General features: G+C 38.4%; 1 protein-coding gene across 1 annotated transcript in view; it reads right to left on the reverse strand.

Moving 5' to 3' along the window:
- Positions 1-1658: 1658 nt before the first annotated feature.
- The window catches only part of LOC127657236 (tyrosine-protein kinase receptor TYRO3-like), a 37893-nt gene continuing 20728 nt past the window's right edge, over positions 1659-18823 (reverse strand). The window contains exons 8-19 of the mRNA XM_052145935.1: positions 16813-16955; positions 15007-15145; positions 13583-13709; positions 12178-12272; positions 11989-12084; positions 11466-11546; positions 11258-11350; positions 9055-9176; positions 8634-8743; positions 8336-8495; positions 8012-8148; positions 1659-5519 (exon numbers count right to left, since the gene is read on the reverse strand). Coding sequence (XP_052001895.1) covers positions 5102-5519; positions 8012-8148; positions 8336-8495; positions 8634-8743; positions 9055-9176; positions 11258-11350; positions 11466-11546; positions 11989-12084; positions 12178-12272; positions 13583-13709; positions 15007-15145; positions 16813-16955 — 1721 coding nt within the window. The 3' untranslated portion in view covers positions 1659-5101. The remainder of the gene's footprint in view (positions 5520-8011; positions 8149-8335; positions 8496-8633; positions 8744-9054; positions 9177-11257; positions 11351-11465; positions 11547-11988; positions 12085-12177; positions 12273-13582; positions 13710-15006; positions 15146-16812; positions 16956-18823) is intronic.

The raw sequence follows: 18823 nt of genomic DNA on the forward strand, positions 1-18823 counted from the left end.
CATGCGTTAACTTAACGCCTTTGTTTACGTCATAGCTAGCCCAGTGCTGAGCGTACCTCGTCGGTTTTGAGTAGAAAAAGGAATGTGGTAGTAGAAGAAAACATCCGTTTTTTCCTCTGACTTGAAGGAAACCTACAGGAAGCAAGCTTTAGAATAATTGTGGATTTAAACAACGACAAAAGAGAACCATATTCCACTACTGTACTGCCAAAACAACTACACCATAATCCAAGAAGAACAATATTTTTACTTGAGCGTTTTCTCTTCCATACGGACAGTTTAAATGTACTGAAACAGTAGAAGACATTGTTCATAAATACCGTCCACAGATACATCGATTAGCCCATGATCTAAACTCAGTTAACAATAATTTACGTTACTTTTTCTTATATAATCGGTACCAACGAAAGGGAGAAAGTGGCTTTATATATTAAAACAACGGTAAAAAGCCTAACGCTAAACTTAAAGAAATTATGTGTAGGTCCTTCCAATGGCGCATGAAGTTTCCTTATAATGGGGCTTCTGGGTTTAACGTAAAATATAGTCTTTTCACTGGATTACGATTTTGTTCTTATGGCAGTGGATAATGTTTATTACAAGCAGTGTTTGAGGGAAATATTGTTCTCATTGGACATGGTTTTAGTACATTAAGCCACGTCAAACGAAATTCCCACCCTCTTCTCTCTTGCTTTTTTGGTGATACTCTTAGTCGTCTTTTCCAGAGGAATGGTACATTTTCGACAAAGAGGGAAAAAAGAAAAGAGAAAGACATCATGTCTTTCGACATAAAGCCAATCTTTGCTGCTGGTCCGAAAGAAATATAACTTTCTAAGAATAATCTCAAAAGTATGTCATTTTATTATTTACATTTCAGAACATCATATTGAATAACAAAAACATCCACAGATGCCATGTCACCATGCGCATAACACAAAACATTGATTTTTCAACAAGGCCAAGGAAATACATGTCAAAATGCTACACAAAATATATCCTGTTAACTCTAACATCTCCTAATATGTGGACATTGACAGTTCATGTTCTTTTTGTAGACAAGTTGAAAAGGCATCTCGCCATCTGTTTTTTGATTGTCCTATATCCAAACAATTTTGGTCTGACTTTGGCTCCCACCTATTTGATTCTACCAATATGACACACATTCCTTTAGCATGTTTTCTTTTTTTTACTAAAACAATACTGCAAATAAACCTTTTGGTCTTGAATATATTGTCAATTTTGTCATACTGTATGCTAAATTCTTCAATCAATACCAGAAGTTTCCAAACTGCCTGTTATCTTTTCCCCATTTTATTATTGGATTAAGATCACTCAAAAAATCTCTTACTCTTATAACGAAAAAAGAAAGAAAGAAGAAACCCCTGGTAACTAGGTGCTTTCCTTTGTATCTGTTTGAGTTATGTCTGTGTTTCTCTGCCATGTGTTGGTTTTTCTTTGTTTTTTACTTTAACCTGTTCTTATTGTATAATTCTCTCTTGTATAGAATTTTGTTGGTTATTCTCTTGTGAAAATTTGACTTTTGTCTTTATTGCTGATCCTGAGATTGTTGTACAATGTCTTTTTAATACTTATAGAATTGTTTTATTTTGTCCTCTGATGCCACTCTCCAATATAATTAATGCACATAACATTTTAAAAGTTTTTCATATTTATTTACAGTTTCTTAAATTGCAAGACAACTATACATGTACAAGTTCACAGTTGTAAACACCACATAGATAACAAACATGACTTATTCTGTGCAATACTCTTGCTATTTTCAACATATAAATCATCAATCGGCAAACAATGAATATCTTTTTGCCTACATTAAGTGTTTTGTTTTGTCTGGACTCAAATGTCTGTTGAAATTTGTATAGCTCTAACCATATTACAATGTTTTAGTCTCATAGCTTTGTTGACATTACAAGTTATTTCACATACTAGTTGCACATTTCATTATTTTGATACACTGATCAACCACAACATTAAAACCACTGACAGGTGAAGTTAATAAAATGTATTATCTTGTTACAATGGCACCTGCTAAGGGGTGGGATATATTAGGCAGCATGTGAACAGTCAGTTCTTGAATGTCATGTGTTGGAAGCAGGAAAAATGGGCAAGTGTAAGGACCTGAGCAACTTTGACAAGGGCCAAATTGTAAATGCTAGACGACTGGGTCAGAGCATCACCAAAACAGAAGGTCTTGTGAACCGATGAACCGGCGACATGGAGCCCAAAGCTCATTAATGCGTGTGGGGAGCGAAGGCTAGCCCGTCTGGTCCGATCCATAGAAGAGCTACTTTAGCACAAATTGCTGAAAAACGTAATGCTGGCGATGATAGAAATGAGTCAGAACATACAGTGCATCGCAGCTTGTTGCGTATGGGCCAAGCAAGAGTGCCCATGCTGACCCCTGTCCACTGCCAAAAGCACCTACAATGGGCACGTGAGTGTCAGAACTGGACCATGGAGCAAAGGAAGAAGGTGGCCTGGTCTGATGAATCACGTTTTCTTTTAGATCATGTGGACGGCTGGGTGCATGTGCGCCGTGTACCTGGCGAAGAGATGACAGCAGGATGCACCATGGGAAGAAGGCAGGCCAGCGGAGGCAGTGTGATGCTCTGGGCAATGTTCTGCTGAGAAAACCTTGGGTCCTGATATTCATGTGGATGTTACTGTGACACATACCACCTACCTAAAGCTTGTTGCAGACCACATACACCTCTTCATGGCAACGGTATTCCCTGGTGGCCTCTTTCAGCATGTCTGATCTATGGAGGCCCCACCTCGCAACTTAAGTCCTTTAAATGATCTGCTGCTAATGTCTTGATGCTAGATACCACAGGACACCTTCAGAGGTCTTGTAGAGTCCATGCCTTGACAGGTCAGAGCTGTTTTGGTGGCAAGAGGGGGATCTACAAGATATTAAGCAGGCGTTTTAATGTTGTGGCTGATCGGTGTAGAAGCAGGCAGCCTTATGTATAAGAGCTAATAACACTGAAAGATGTCTAAGTTACATCCAAACATCCACAACAAACTTGTGAAGTTTGTTACATGATCTAACACTAAAATCAAGGCTGACTTTCGGCTGTGCACAGAGGAACTAAAATACAACAGCTACAATGAATAAGATTTTAGAAATGCCCTTAATACAAGTCAAATGAGACATCACAGATTATATATACTATACATCTCATCTAGAACCCACTATAGGTTCAAAACAATTAATAAAAACAAGTCTTTATTCTGTGCTACAATGCTTGGTGTCTGGAACTATCACAGCACACAGACAAAAATACAACTTGCATAAATTCAAACCTAATGTCCCTTGATGTCCCATTCACAGAATGCTCTGATGAGGGTCAGCTGTACAGTTTAAAGGAATGTTCCGGGTTAAATATGATGACCAGCAAACATAATTTAGACTTCCAACAGCTTATATATATATATATATATATATACACTCACCTAAAGGATTATTAGGAACACCTGTTCAATTTCTCATTAATGCAATTATCTAATCAACCAATCACATGGCAGTTGCTTCAATGCATTTAGGGGTGTGGTCCTGGTCAAGACAATCTCCTGAACTCCAAACTGAATGTCAGAATGGGAAAGAAAGGTGATTTAAACAATTTTGAGCGTGGCATGGTTGTTGGTGCCAGACGGGCCGGTCTGTGTATTTCACAATCTGCTCAGTTACTGGGATTTACACGCACAACCATTTCTAGGGTTTACAAAGAATGGTGTGAAAAGGGAAAAACATCCAGTATGCGGCAGTCCTGTGGGCTGAAAATGCCTTGTTGATGCTAGAGGTCAGAGGAGAATGGGCCGACTGATTCAAGCTGATAGAAGAGCAACTTTGCCTGAAATAACCACTCGTTACAACCGAGGTATGCAGCAAAGCATTTGTGAAGCCACAACACGCACAACCTTGAGGCGGATGGGCTACAACAGCAGAAGACCCCACCGGGTACCACTCATCTCCACTACAAATAGGAAAAAGAGGCTACAATTTGCAAGAGCTCACCAAAATTGGACAGTTGAAGACTGGAAAAATGTTGCCTGGTCTGATGAGTCTCGATTTCTGTTGAGACATTCAGATGGTAGAGTCAGAATTTGGCGTAAACAGAATGAGAACATGGATCCATCATGCCTTGTTACCACTGTGCAGGCTGGTGGTGGTGTAATGGTGTGGGGGATGTTTTCTTGGCACACTTTAGGCCCCTTAGTGCCAATTAGGCATCGTTTAAATGCCACGGTCTACCTGAGCATTGTTTCTGACCATGTCCATCCCTTTATGGCCACCATGTACCCATCCTCTGATGGCTATTTCCAGCAGGATAATGTACCATGTCACAAAGCTCGAATCATTTCAAATTGGTTTCTTGAACATGACAATGAGTTCACTGTACTAAAATGGCCCCCAGAGTCACCAGATCTCAACCCAATAGAGCATCTTTGGGATGTGGTGGAACGGGAGCTTCGTGCCCTGGATGTGCATCCCACAAATCTCCATCAACTGCAAGATGCTATCCTATCAATATGGGCCAACATTTCTAAAGAATGCTTTCAGCACCTTGTTGAATCAATGCCACGTAGAATTAAGGCAGTTCTGAAGGTGAAAGGGGGTCAAACACAGTATTAGTATGGTGTTCCTAATAATCCTTTAGGTGAGTGTATATAAAAAAAAAATCTTTCAATGGGTCCTTGTAAGGATGGGTCAAAATTATTTGATATCACTTGGTACACTTTTTTGTCAGGAATTAGATTAACATTTTACACATCATAAATCACAGATTTTTCTGTAAATGTTCTATCTGGTGAAATACTGCCATTTTTACAGTCATTAGTAAGTGAATATCTATTGCCATTGAAATTGGTCAACATATATATAAGTATTAACAGCTGATTGTGTCCATAAGGCCCAAGGAAAAGGTGCTTTGCATTAAGCATTATTCCAGGAATTTCCCCAGTATGACTTCTTAGGAATGCTTAGCATTTTATGGACTCTTTGTTCTTTTACAAAATCCTTCTCCACTTGTGCGACTATTACCAGCCCCAAAGTACTGACTCATAGAAAATGTGAAACTAATAATCACACATTAATGATGAAATCTTCTTCGTCCCTGACATCCTCTGACTGGCCGTCATCAGAATGTCTGCTCTCTTCATCAATACCTCTGCTGTGTGGACCAAAGATATACCGGTAGTCTCCACCAATAGCAAGGGCCGCCCCTGATGACACCATAAGCCAGTTCTTCTCATCTTCCTCCATACCTTCACACTGCCAGGGTACTCCCCAAAAGGGCTCCTCACTTCTATGGGTCCCTGTATTAACCTCTACCCCAGAGGCCCGTTCCCCATCCTCTTCCTCCAGGTTCACATAGAGCAACGGCTCTTTCACAGGAGCTGGACTTAGCTTCGCCCACAAGAGCTCCAACTGCTCTATTAGGTGTTGGAAACTAGGGCGGCACTTTGGGACAGGAGACCAGCAGCTATGCATGATCTCATAGCTGGAAATCAGAGGGAATGGAACAGTTATTCATACAGCAGAATAAATGACTAATCTAATGAACAACTGTGGTAAAAGGAACATAACATATTTTAGTTTTTTGTTTATCTGGGGATTTAAATTTGCCTCAAGAAGTATTTGGCATTAAAGGGTTAGTTCACCCAAAAAGTTTAAATCTGTCATCATTTACTCACCCTCATGCCATCACAGATGTGTATGACTTTCTTTCTTCTGCAGAACACAATCAAAGATTTTTAGAAGAATATTTCCAGGTTCATACAATGCACGTGAATGGTGATCAGGCCTTTAAAGCTCCAAAAAGCAGATAAAGTTGGCAAAAACATAATCAAACAGTCTGTGGTTAAATCAATGTCTTCTGAAGCAATCTAGTTTGTTTTGGGTGAGAACGGACCAAAATATAACTCCTTTTTCACTGTAAATCTTGACAGCAGTCTCCTTGGCGATCATGATTTCAAGCTTAATTACACTTCCTATGGCGCAATCTAGCACTCTGCGCATGCATCAAGCACTAGGCAGTGTAATCCATCTTGAAATCATGATCATTGTTAGAGACTGCAATGACAGATGTAAAGTGAAAAAGTTATGTTTTGGTTTGTTCTCACCGAAAACCGATTGGATTACTTCAGAAGACATTGATAAACCACTGGAGTCTTATGGATTACTTTTATACTGACTTTATCTCCTTTTTGGAGCTTCAAAGACCTGACCACTATGCACTAGCATCACATGGACCAACAGAGCTGAGATATTCTTCTCAAAATATTTGTGTTCAGCAAAAGTAAGAAAGTTATACACATCTCAGTTGAGATGAGAGTAAATGATAAGAGAATTTTTTGGTGAACTATCCCTTTAAGGCCAGAAACATCATTTCTGCAGATGCAAGCGCATGGCCAAAGCATTTTTGCATTATTTTGGTGGTTACAAACCTCAGTACTTAAGGGGGGTAATAGAGTTATCTTTAAAAGTTTGAGCCATTAAACTGGATTTGTTATTATTAAGTTATTGAGGGACTGCACATTTAAGTGTCACAATAAGATCAGGTGGTCCACTGTCTTTCCCATAACATCACATGAAAAACTAAAGCGATACACACTGTATTGGGCTTTCAAGGACATGTACTTGGAAAACAATTTTCTCATGCTTACTAGGTCTATCCCCTTTTTGTCTGTGATGGTTCTTGATGGCTCAGTCCCATTCTTTGGTTGGTGACCATTGTTTATGATTAAATCACTTTCTGAGTCAAGTATGAATGTAATGCCAAGGTGTGAATGTCTCAAGGCAATTGGACGATACATTTATGTTAAATGCTCAGGGTGTGTGACATTTGTACTATGGCAGCATATTAAGGGCATGTTTAATAGCAACGCCGTGAGGCTATTGGCCCAATGGGATTGCGGATCAATTTTGGACTTGCGGATCGAAATCCGAGCCAGCACTGGCTGACCAGTTAATAGCCCTGGCTCGCACTGACATTTCTAGTGGAAACACAGATTACGTTTGCCTCCCTAAGTCAGAATTGATGACTGCAGTGCACGACAGCACGTTCTGATGTGTAGACTGATGTTCCTGTTCTTCAACAATAAGGAATCCTGCTGAAGCTTTATCAAAGTCTCCTGGTCTTTTCTTCATTCAGCTATGTTATTCCTTATTATTAACCTAAGTTATTTATTATTATTATTATTCCGTTTCTGGCATTTAAGGGCAAAAACATTGTTGACGCATGTATGCATACACAGATGTGAGCACATTTCCAACGCATTCTTGTTACTGTGGCGTTAAAAACCTCAGTACTCAAGGGGGCAATAGAGTTACCTTCAAGTTGCTAAAAATACAGTACATTGACTTTACCTTATTTGCTCAGCAATATTCTCTTCAAGTTGTTGCTCCACTGTGACAGTAGTTAGCTTAGAGAAAATTCACCAATAAAGTGGACAGTTCACACTAATGTACGCTATAGCGCCTCCCTTGCGGTAACATTGAAAATGCAATTGGTACTTGCATTGTGTTACGAATTGCGGTCTGATAAATCTTGGAACAAAACAACACATGAAATCGAGCTTGTGTAGCTAGAAGCATCTCCATTCACTTACTTGTGTAGACTATGTTTAGGCCTTTAGCCACACAAAATGTATGGATTGTATTGCAGAGATAACAAAATATAAAACAAATTGGCATCTGCAAACTAATGACGCTATAACTTCACTTGTTCTCAGCCACATTTGTTTAGCCATTAAAAACCTAAAAATATTCTTTTTGTGAAACGTTGAGCTTGAAAAGTGTGCTTGTGCTATCTTTCTTTAAAATAAATATGATTAGCTTTTTTGTTATAATGCAATGACATTTGACACAAATGACACAAAATACATTTTTAAATGTGTCCAAATACTTTTTGGCAATGAGGGATGTCCAAATATCAAGATGGCAAGATCATCTCTACAATACAGTATTTCAAATACAACAACTGAAACATACATATCAGCTGGGCAGTCTGGAGGTTGTTTGAGTCTTTCTCCTTTGATAAGATACTCATAGATTTCAGAGTTCTCCACACCTGGATAAGGTGTCTGGCCTCTAGTCATGATTTCCCACATGGTCACGCCAAATGCCCACTAAAGAAGAAATAAAATCCATACCAGGTTTATAAGCCTAACAAACACATTAACTATTTTTGTCATAATTAGCTGCCATATTTAAAATTATTCATTAATATTTCTCACCAAGTTGGTGTCAAAAGTATGGTTTCCAAAAGTCTTATATACTGTAGATGGATTTTTCACATGTGTCAGTATTCATTACCACATCACTCTGTGTTGTGTAGACATTGTCTGCCAAGCTTTCCAAAGCGATCCACTTCACAGGCAACTTTGAGACAGACCCTTGTCTGTAGTAGTCACCACTGTAGATTTTCTTGGAGAGGCCAAAGTCTGCTACACACACTGTCATGTTTTCATTCAACCTAAAATTAAAGATGCAAATGATGGGCAAATATTTAACTCTAATTAATTATTTAGATACAGTTTACATGCTTTTTAAACATGATGAATAATAGCTCTTCGGATACATAAACACTATTGAACTACATTATACTACTCACATGCAGTTGCGAGCAGCCAAATCCCGGTGGATGATGTTTTTGCTGCTAAGATACTCCATCCCTCGAGCGATATCCAGCATGAACTGGATAAGAATTTGCAGAGAGAGGGTCTAAAAAAATAAGAGCCAACATCAGAAGATCTACAAAAGCACCACAAAAGACATGAAAATACCTACAGATTGTGATTTATCAAAGCAATTATGTAAACAAATAAATTAAAGACGTCTGGATACAGTAAAATATGTAGTATTCTTGTATTCTTTAACAATTTTTACAATGTGCTACATTGTTATGAAACCAGGAAGGTTGTTTTCAAGGACTATACTGTTAAAGAAACAGAAGCTTATAGAATATATTTGGTACCCTGTATAGTGTGTGTGTGTGTGTGTGTATGTGTCAAGAATGGACATCACAAACTTACAAAGGGTTCGTCTCCGAGGCGAGACATGAGGAGAAAAGTGTGTAGATCTCCATGTTTCATAAAGGGCAGAATCACCATGGGAACTGGCAAGCGCTGCGGAGCTCGCCGGTGCAGACTCACTCCTGCAGGCAGCGAATTAATAAACATGTTGGAAAAACATTCTTTAAAAGGGTTGGTTTGATAGGAACAAAAGGAACATTTGAATGACAATGAAGTCTATAGCCAAGATCAGCCATGATGTGCATTTTGTAGTGATGCACCGAAATGAAAATTCTTGGCGAACCGATATATATATATATATACATATATATATATATATATATATATATATATATATATATATATACACACACACACACTCATTGAGCACTTTATTAGGAACACGCTGGTCCTAATAAAGTGCCCTACATGGTCTTCTGCTATTGTAGTCCAACCGCCTCAACGTTTGTCGTGTTGTGCATTCTGAGATGCTATTCTGCTCACTACAATTGTACAGAGTGGTTATCTGAGTTACTGTAGCCTTTCTGTCTTCAGGGCATTTCTATCCGGAGAACTGCAACTCACTGGACGATCTTTTCTTTGTTTTTGGCACCAATCTGTGTAAACTCTAGTGGCTGTTGTGCGTGAAATTCCCAGGAGATCAGCAGTTACAGAAATACTCAGACCAGCCCTTCTGGCACCAACATTTATTCACATTCTGATGGTTAATGTGAACATTTCTGCATGATTTTATGCATTTCACTGCTGCCTCATGATTGGTTGATTAGATAATCGCATGAATAATTAGGTGGACATTTGACTACTGCATTTATGGCACTTTTCCACTGCACGTTACAGTTCGACACAATTCAACTCTGCTCGTTTTACTTTTCTGAACTTGCTTTTCCACTGCAGTTTAGTGCAGCCTCAACGTGGTTGGGATTATAGGCTGATCATCATAGTTGCTCTGCCTCTATTGCCCTGACATCATCTTAAACGCGACATAAACACACAACAAACGAGCAATGAATGAATGGTGTTCTTGAGTCTCGGCATGTGGCTGTTTTTCACAGAAAGACGACAAACTTTGTTTCAAAAGAGCCTGATGGCAGCAAGACCAAATACAGCTAAAAAAACAGGAGAGTTTGGGAAATCATACATCAAAGCACAAATGAGGACTTCAATGTGTTAGTTCAGAGACAACGCACAAGGGTAAGCTAACAGCTTATAGTAAACCAATCAGTGATCTGCAGGGTTTTGACGCCACATTTAGTATCGGCTCGGCTTGCTTGGAACCTCGACCGAGGTGTTACTAAAAAGTGTAGGTGGGTGGCTGTCATGCAAGCACCTTGCATGGCAGCTCTGCCGCCATTGGTGTATGAATGTGTGTAAGCTCTGCCGCCATTGGTGTATGAATGTGTGTAAGCTCTGCCGCCATTGGTGTATGAATGTGTGTAAGAATGGGTGAATGAGATGCAGTGTAAAGCTTTGAATACCGTTAAGGTTAAAAAGGCACTATATAAGTGCAGACCATTTACCAAAAAAAAGTACCAGGTACTATCCACAATGGAAAACCCCCAAAAAGCGAGCAGTACTGTGCAGTGGAAAAGCATCCAACAGCCTCCAAGCCTCTGCACAAGCATGAGAAACGCTCTTTATTAACAGGCTAATAACTAATTCATATAAGAAAGTGATCACTTAATCACTTCTGGGGATGTGGACTTTAATATGCAACTAGGAAATGCAAATACAAACAGAATTTGTAATCGCATTAGAATTTTTATTACAAATTAATAGTGAGTTAATTATATGGTGCTGTTGCGCTTGTTCTAGTGGATTTCTCCGCTATAGATGTGCGCGGCGTCTCAACTGTAATCATGACCTGGTTATGTCAATATATTGTATCAATCAATCAATCATCAACTGCCCTTTACATTAAATTGAATTCAATCAGAATCTTTTCACATAAACATTGCTTTTTCTCCATGTCAGTGTTTCTGTTACCGAAGCTATGGTTTCCCTTCAAATGTTTGGCGAATAATTCTAACCTTTTTTCTTTCGGTTGAAAACCAAAAATAGCATTTAATGCCATTTTCAGCTGAAAGATTTGGTCGGCCGATATTTCGGTGCATCCCTGGTATTTTGAACTTTATGTATATTTTTGCACAATGTGTTAAAGCAGTCCGACTCTGAACTAATGCAAAAGTAGAATTTGTCCACTAACCAATGAGTTGAATGACATTTGGATGATGGAAGTCCTTCATATAGGCAGCCTCTTTCAGACATTGCTCAATATCACTGGAAGAGTTGGTATCACCTTAAGAGCAGGGACAGAAAAGGAGCATTATTACACAGAAACAACAATGACAAAACTGAATGGTCAAAAGATGCTCCACTGCTCATAATGCTCATTTTACTGGACATTTACTTACTTTTAAGGACTTTCACAGCAACCTTCTGCACTGAGTTGTTCTCTGTTTTAAGGAAGGCTTCTCTCACTGAGCCAAACTCACCTAGAAAATGAAATCCATGTATTGTTAATATTCATCCTAATGTGTGCTGTTATTTTGCAAGTAATGATAGCAATTTTTAAGCCATATTAGCTAATTATGTGAAGTAATATTTATTTAGCAAGAACTCATGCCTGTTGTCACTAAAAACATATTGTGAAATGTGGTTTCATTTTCACTTGAAGTGCAAAAACAGAGGGGTTCTTCAGATATACAGCACATATTATGAAGTGTGTGTACTATAAGTGTACATACTGGTTACTGGTCAGGTTTAAAGGAATATTCCAGGTTAAACACAACAACATTTTTTAAAGTAATACTCTTCAAATTGAACAGGAATATTCTCAGTATATACTCATTTACTAAATCACTGGACCTGCACAGTTCAGAAATGCAACCACCTGCCAAAAAATGGGACTAAAATAAACTTGAACCATAAACAAACCTTTGCCAAGCATGTGTCCCAGAGTTAAGAGCCTTTCTGAGATGAGAACATCCTGTAGCTTGGCCTTCAAGTCGCTGCTGATTCCAAGACTGTCCACTAGAGGGAGATAGACTCAGACGTCATTTCCACCAAAGCATGTAGGACAACTATAATGTTGCCTTTATGTGTGGGAGTGACATGTGCACTTACATGTGGATTCTGGGAGCTCAGGAAACTGCCTGTTGAAGGACCTGGCAGCTGTAAATGAAACTGGTACCTCGGTCCCTGGAGTTGTGAATGCAGCCCTGCCAAACAAACCAAGAGCAGACTAAATTACTTACAATTGCCCCTTTTTTCAAATAGAGAGGAAACTTTGGAAATCTTGTGGGCCAAAATGTATCAAGTCACACTTTCACATTTATGCAAGGGCAACAGTACGTATAAACAGATTATAAGGTTGCATGGAAACATAGCATATGTGAACCTGTTTGCTATTAAATCTTGACATTTTGTTTTCAAATGCAATGATATATTCCTACATTTGGAATGTTAGCTTAAAGGAATAGCTCACAATAAAATTAAAGTTCTCTTATTATTTACTTACCCTCATACCATTCCAGATGAGTATGAATTTCTTTCTTCTGCTGAACACAAACAAAGATGTTTAAGAGGAATATTTCAGATCTAAAAGGTCCACACAATACAAGCCAACAAGTCCAAAACTTTAAAGCTCAAAAAGCACATAAAAGCTGCATAAAAGTAATCCATACGACTCATGTGGTTTAATCAATTAAGCAATATGATAGGTGTGGGTGAGAAACAGATAAATATTTAAGTTATTTTTTTAAATATATAAATAGCCACTTTCAAACAGCCCCCTATGCGCTCTACTATCCTAAGAGTTCTTATTCGTTTGTTTTTGGCAATTCACATTCTTTGTGCATGTCGCCACCTACTGTGCAGGGAGGATACTTAAATATTGATCTGTTTCTCACCCACACCTAAAATATCACTACTGAAGACATGTGTGTGATCACTGGAGTCATAAGCTTTTATGCTGCCTTTATGTGCTTTTTTGAGCTTCAACGGTTTGGTCACCATTCACTTGCACTGTAAGAGATATTCTTTAAAAAATTTGTGTTTTTGTTCAGCAGAAGAAAGTCATACACATGAGAGAGAATTTTTGGGTAAACAATCCGTTTAAAAAAGCAATTCACCAAAAAAATGAAAATTCTGTTTAATTGACTTGATTTACTCACTCTAGCGCTGTTCCAAACCCATGTGACTATTTCATCCAAGGAACACAAAATGAGATGTTAGGCAGAATGATAACCTCAGTCACCATTCACTTTCACTGTTGTATATATATTTTTTATACAATGAAAGTGATAGGTTACTGTCACATCTCCTCGTGTCCCAAGAGAAAAGAAAGTCAAATAGGTTGGGCACAACATGAGGGTAAGCAAATGATGACAAAAATGTGATGTTTAGGAGAACTATCCCTTTTAATGTCCAAATAATTACTGTGACCACTGTAAGTCTTTAAAAACACCCTAACTAAACAGATCCTGAATTTAAATAGCTTAGGTATGTGTCTAATTCTGTAAAAACATACCCAAACTGCGTCTCTTTTCCCCTTTTGCGTACCAGTATGGTCAGCAAAAGCCCCACCATGGTGGCTACAAGAAGGCCGAAAAGCAGCCCCACCCACATGTGGCCTCTCTGGGATTGAGCTTGTGTGGCTGAAAGCAGGGAATAAGAGCATTACAAAAGTGCCTGAAGCTTACATGTAAATGGCATGTTTGGAATTACTCCATGCAGGGTTTCCGTTGTCCGGTAATTACCGGACATTGGCCGGTAAAAAAATTAAATGTCCGACAAAATTAAATCTCTCCGGTCAAATTGTCCGATTAAAATTGCCTAATAATCCCGTCCCCCTAACACAATCTGAATTTGAGAATAAGCCTAAAATGTATAAAGCAAAAATACACCGATCTCTTGCTATGTTATAAAGGAACAGGCTCTATCGTTTGAAAGTTATGAAACAACATCGCATGCTGCATTTCAAATAAAGCGCACGCCTAAAACGGCTGCAATATAGACCTAAACAACGAACGATTGAGTGAGACCTTTCAAATATGGCCAGGCCCAGACAGACTAGCTTTAAAAGCTTTTTTTCAGAGGCCAGACGATGGTGAATCAGGAACATCTCATTATAGATAGATCAGTGCTAATCCGCGCATTCGTGCAGTTTTTTTTCTCTATCATCAAAACTGAATAGCCTATGTTCATCAGTGCATGGTTACAGTCTATATCAAGCAGGGACACGTTTGTGTGCATTTTATTTTGTGATTTCACCGGAATTAATAGAGAGTCTCCGCAACGGCGATAGATTGAAACGCGCGTCCTAGTGAAGATTGCGCAACTCGCGCAGCGCGTCGTCCATGCAACTGATAGCAGCGGACACGAGCGCTCAGCTTGATTTCAAAAACAACAGATTTTAGCGCTAGATCTCTTATTTAATAACGGACTAAATGAATGATCTGCTAGTTAACTGGAGATGTTTTATTTATTTGTATTAGGTACATCCGTGCCTCAATGTTTCAAAAAGTGAATGTGTGTGAAACCACAGTAAAAAACAATTGGCGTTGATTGACGCCAATCGGACGTTCATGTTTTTTTTTCGTCTATTTGAAAGTTAAGCTAATAATAATATGTTGCATTCTATACGGCCTGATTATGTCATTTTTTAAGTTACATAGACTGCCTCCAGTTTTCCTCAACTTGACTAATTAAGAGGCGATATGTTTGACCGGCATATCATCAAAATGTCCGTAAAACGAAACCTCTGACCGGCACCATTTTTTTCTAGCGGAAACTCTGACTCCATGTATGCGTAATGAACATCACATGACTCAAAGACCAGCAAATGAATACACACTGGCTTTCATTGCATTGTAAAATACTGTCCCAAAAGAAAACTGCACTGACTGCAGAAACTCAGATTCCATTTCAAAGGCACAATGAGAGCAGACAGACCTAAGGCAGGCATCACGAGAACAGACTGGCTCCATGGGCCACATCCTGCGACTGTGCATGCTGCAACCTGCAAGGTGGCGTTAAAGAATCGTCCTGCCCCTGAGAGATGAGCGTAGTTTTCCTTAAACAGTAAGGCATCCTAAAAAGACAAAAAAGAAAGTTTAAAACATTGCATCGCTAGGCATGCATCTTCTCCACATAAAAATGAGTGCCATCAGTCGATTAATTAATCGTGATTAATTGCATAATGTTTTTGTAGTTAATTGTGATTAAATCACAGACTTTGAAAGTGCTGAAATTTTACTCTATATACAGTGCATTCAGAAAGTATTCAGACCCCTTGCTAAAATGCTTTAATTAGCATCCACATCAAAACTCCATAACAATAACTTTTAATCAAAATGTATTAAAAAGAAAAAAACTGAAAAATTACATTGACATAAGTATTTAGACCCTTGAAATTTAGCTCAGGTGCATCCCACTTCTCTAGATCATCTTCGAGCTGTCTCTACACTTTGATTGGAGACCACCGGTGGGAAATGTAATTGATTAGACATGATTTGGAAAGGCATACACCTGTCTATATAAGGTCTCACAGCTGAAAATGCATTTCAGAGCAAAAACCAAGCCATGAGGTCAATGGAACTGCCTGCAGAGCTCAGAGACAGGATTGTGTCAATGCGCAGATCTGGGGAAGTCTACAAAACAAAACAAAAAACCCGATGGTCAATTGGGTTGAGCTCCAGAGATCATGTGTGGAGATGAAAGAAACTTGCAGAAGGACAACCATCACTGCAACACTCCACCGATCTGGGCTTATAGCAGAGTGTCCAGACAGAAACATCTCATCAGTGCAAACACATAAAAAAGCACCTAAAAGACTTTCAGACTGTGAGAAACAAGATTAAGTCTGCAACATAACAAAATGTGAACAAAATGAAGGGGTCTGAATACTTTCTGTATGCACTTTATATTTATTTTTCTGTCAAAATGCATTTCCTTCTTGAGGGAAAAAAACAACAAAACAAAATGTAAAAATATAATGATTTAGCATTTTCCAAACAAAGCCTTCCACATTATAAAGATAGAAATGCACTTAAATAGCACCAATTCAAGTAACATGAAATGTTTCTTAAAGTCTAAGTGGGAGTTTGACTAATTCAAAGAACTTGTCTCCCCATTGGATGCGTTTTCATAGCAATGGGCATTAAATCTCTTAAACTCTCATCCTCCACAATATAAATCTGCTGGTAGACTGTGGCTATCCGCTTTGCTACAGCAATTGTGAAGCCAGCTTGAATGCTAGCGTCAAGCTCCCTTTGAATTCCACATGAAAAGCGCTTGTAAAAAAACCTCTCATTCTGCATTTTTGTAGTAGTTAAGACTTGACATGCTTCTGTGGTAATTAAAATTCGCCTTACGTAAGCTGAAAAATACTTTATTTCTATCACAAGTCCTGCGAAGAGATACTGACTACAGATCTACTTCTCAAAGAAACAAATAAATGGACATGAAATATTATTTTGAGTTTAAACTATTTTATTATGCAAGTAGAGAGAGAGCATGAAGTACTATGAGAGACATGAAACTAGTGCAGCTATGTAAGAAATCAGTTGACTGGGGCAGTCTTATACAAAAATATTTGATTCCAGAATGCTACAATTGACCAATCAGAATGAGGTATTCCAGAAAGGCGTGTGATAAGATAAAAAAAACAACAACAGGAAATAGTCATTAATTATCTTTATTTGCTTGAATATATCTCCTCTGTAAATATGTCTTTATGCATCACTGATTATTGCATACCTGTCTCTCTCCTTCCTGGTTCCACTGCATTTTATATGCCAGTAACCTTCCTCGTAGCTCCTCCTCTCTCAGTGGCGCCCAAGACAGAATCAGCTGCTGCTCTGTGAGTTCAAAGGTCAAGTTCTTTGGAGCTGCAAGTGGTGCTGTGTATGGAAGATATAAACACAGTAAAAAGGGAAAGTACATAGGGTCGATTGCCACTTTTCAGACGCTCCTCCATACAACAAATTATGTTTGAGGATTGTTTGATTTAAAATGAAGTATGCAAAGTGCTAACTAGTCAAATTCAAAGATAGTAAATAAAATCAAAATAAAATAGTTCTAATGACAGCCTTGACCAGTAGGTGGCAGCATATTGGACTATGTATAAGAAGCAGTGCATTGGTAGGGATTGGGGACACACACAATGGTGCATTGTACCACTCAGCCTGGAATCTACTGGATTGTAGCCAGTGCTACTAGTTTACAAACATACAAACAGGGCCAACTTTAGAAACTCTCTCTGCTCCCTAAACCCACCTGCCAGCTCTTCCCCTTCCAAACCCCCTCACCCCAGGTTTCTGGCCAGAAAAAGCTCTCTGGGCTGTTTGTTTACTTCCAAACCACCAGAACGTCGGACGGAATGGTTAACGGTTTTAGTCCCAATGGAATGTTAAAAATGTAAGTCATTCACAACTCTGCTTTTCAGAACTGTGAACTTTTCTAAGGAAGTAGATGTCTTGTCACAGTTTGGAATTCAATTTGTTAGTTCTAATGAGCACTTCTTGATCTAAACACAGTCATTTAGTGATGTATGCCAAACATATTGTAAAAAGCTGTCATCGACCTCTGTGATGGATCTGAGTTCTACAGACACAACTTCCTTCCTTCCTTCATTCCTCACTCCCGCTCCTCTTTGTAACCTAACAGACATATACATACACAATGTATAGCTATGTCTTCTTCAAAACAGCGTTGTCCTCAAAAACCTAATATATAACTCCTGAAAGCTGTTAAGACATGTCTAAATTATAGTTCACCACAAAATTAAAAGAAAAAAATAAATACAAGGAAAGTATAAATAGGAAGGCCTATTTTAGGACAATTCAGATTTTTTTGCATGCCAATTAAGCAAATTATACCGCTAACTCTATTGATTATAAAGCCAAAAATTATCATTCTCCCTATACTATTTACATATCATGGTAGTATTTGTTGTACTAAATTTAATTTAGCTAAAAAAATATAAATCTAAAAAAATTATGTAGATATTATGAAGTAAATAGATTTGTTTTTTGTTTTACTTAAATTAATTAATACAAATTTTGGGCCAAATTTCACTTAATAGTAACACAATGTAATGATAACATAGAATTTCTTATTTTTTGTCTTTTTATTTTGGGGTGAAATATGACTTGCACATATTTGTGAGATTCACTCTTTATCAGTCATGACAACTCATGGAAAGATTAAGCATGTTAATGTGGGTAAGACACATTCATCGTATATTGGTCTTGACGGACTCGATCTGCTACACGCAGAGACTTGCTACCGCTTGAACATACACAGATATACTGAGTTAAGCATGTGGACATGCTGCTGCTACTTCTGCACAATTAGAAAAACACAAGACATGCTGCAGCACAATAAGACTAAAATGCAATCCCCAAACAAAGCAGGGAAGCTGCAGAAACACATAATACAAAATACCAAAACGCAACCCCTCAAACAAGTAGATCTAGCAATAAGATTTGTATACTGCTGCGTCTCTGAAAAGCCATATGGACTGAGTGTATGCTAGCTATGCTTGGACAAATGGCTTAAGCCACTAGTGACCCGACTCATAATGTGAACCTGGACCTGGAAAGCACAGGGCTTATTTAACCCTCTGGGGTCTGAGGGTGTTTTGGGCCCTGGAGAAGTTTTGACATGCCTTGATATTTGGGCTTTTTTTCAGTTGCTTAAAAACATATTATTGGCAAAAGTCTGATAACACTGTATTCAGCACAAACTGGGCTACAATAAAATGTGA

This window comes from Xyrauchen texanus, chromosome 16 (genome assembly GCF_025860055.1).
Source record: "Xyrauchen texanus isolate HMW12.3.18 chromosome 16, RBS_HiC_50CHRs, whole genome shotgun sequence".
In the NCBI taxonomy this organism is placed as follows: domain Eukaryota; kingdom Metazoa; phylum Chordata; class Actinopteri; order Cypriniformes; family Catostomidae; genus Xyrauchen; species Xyrauchen texanus.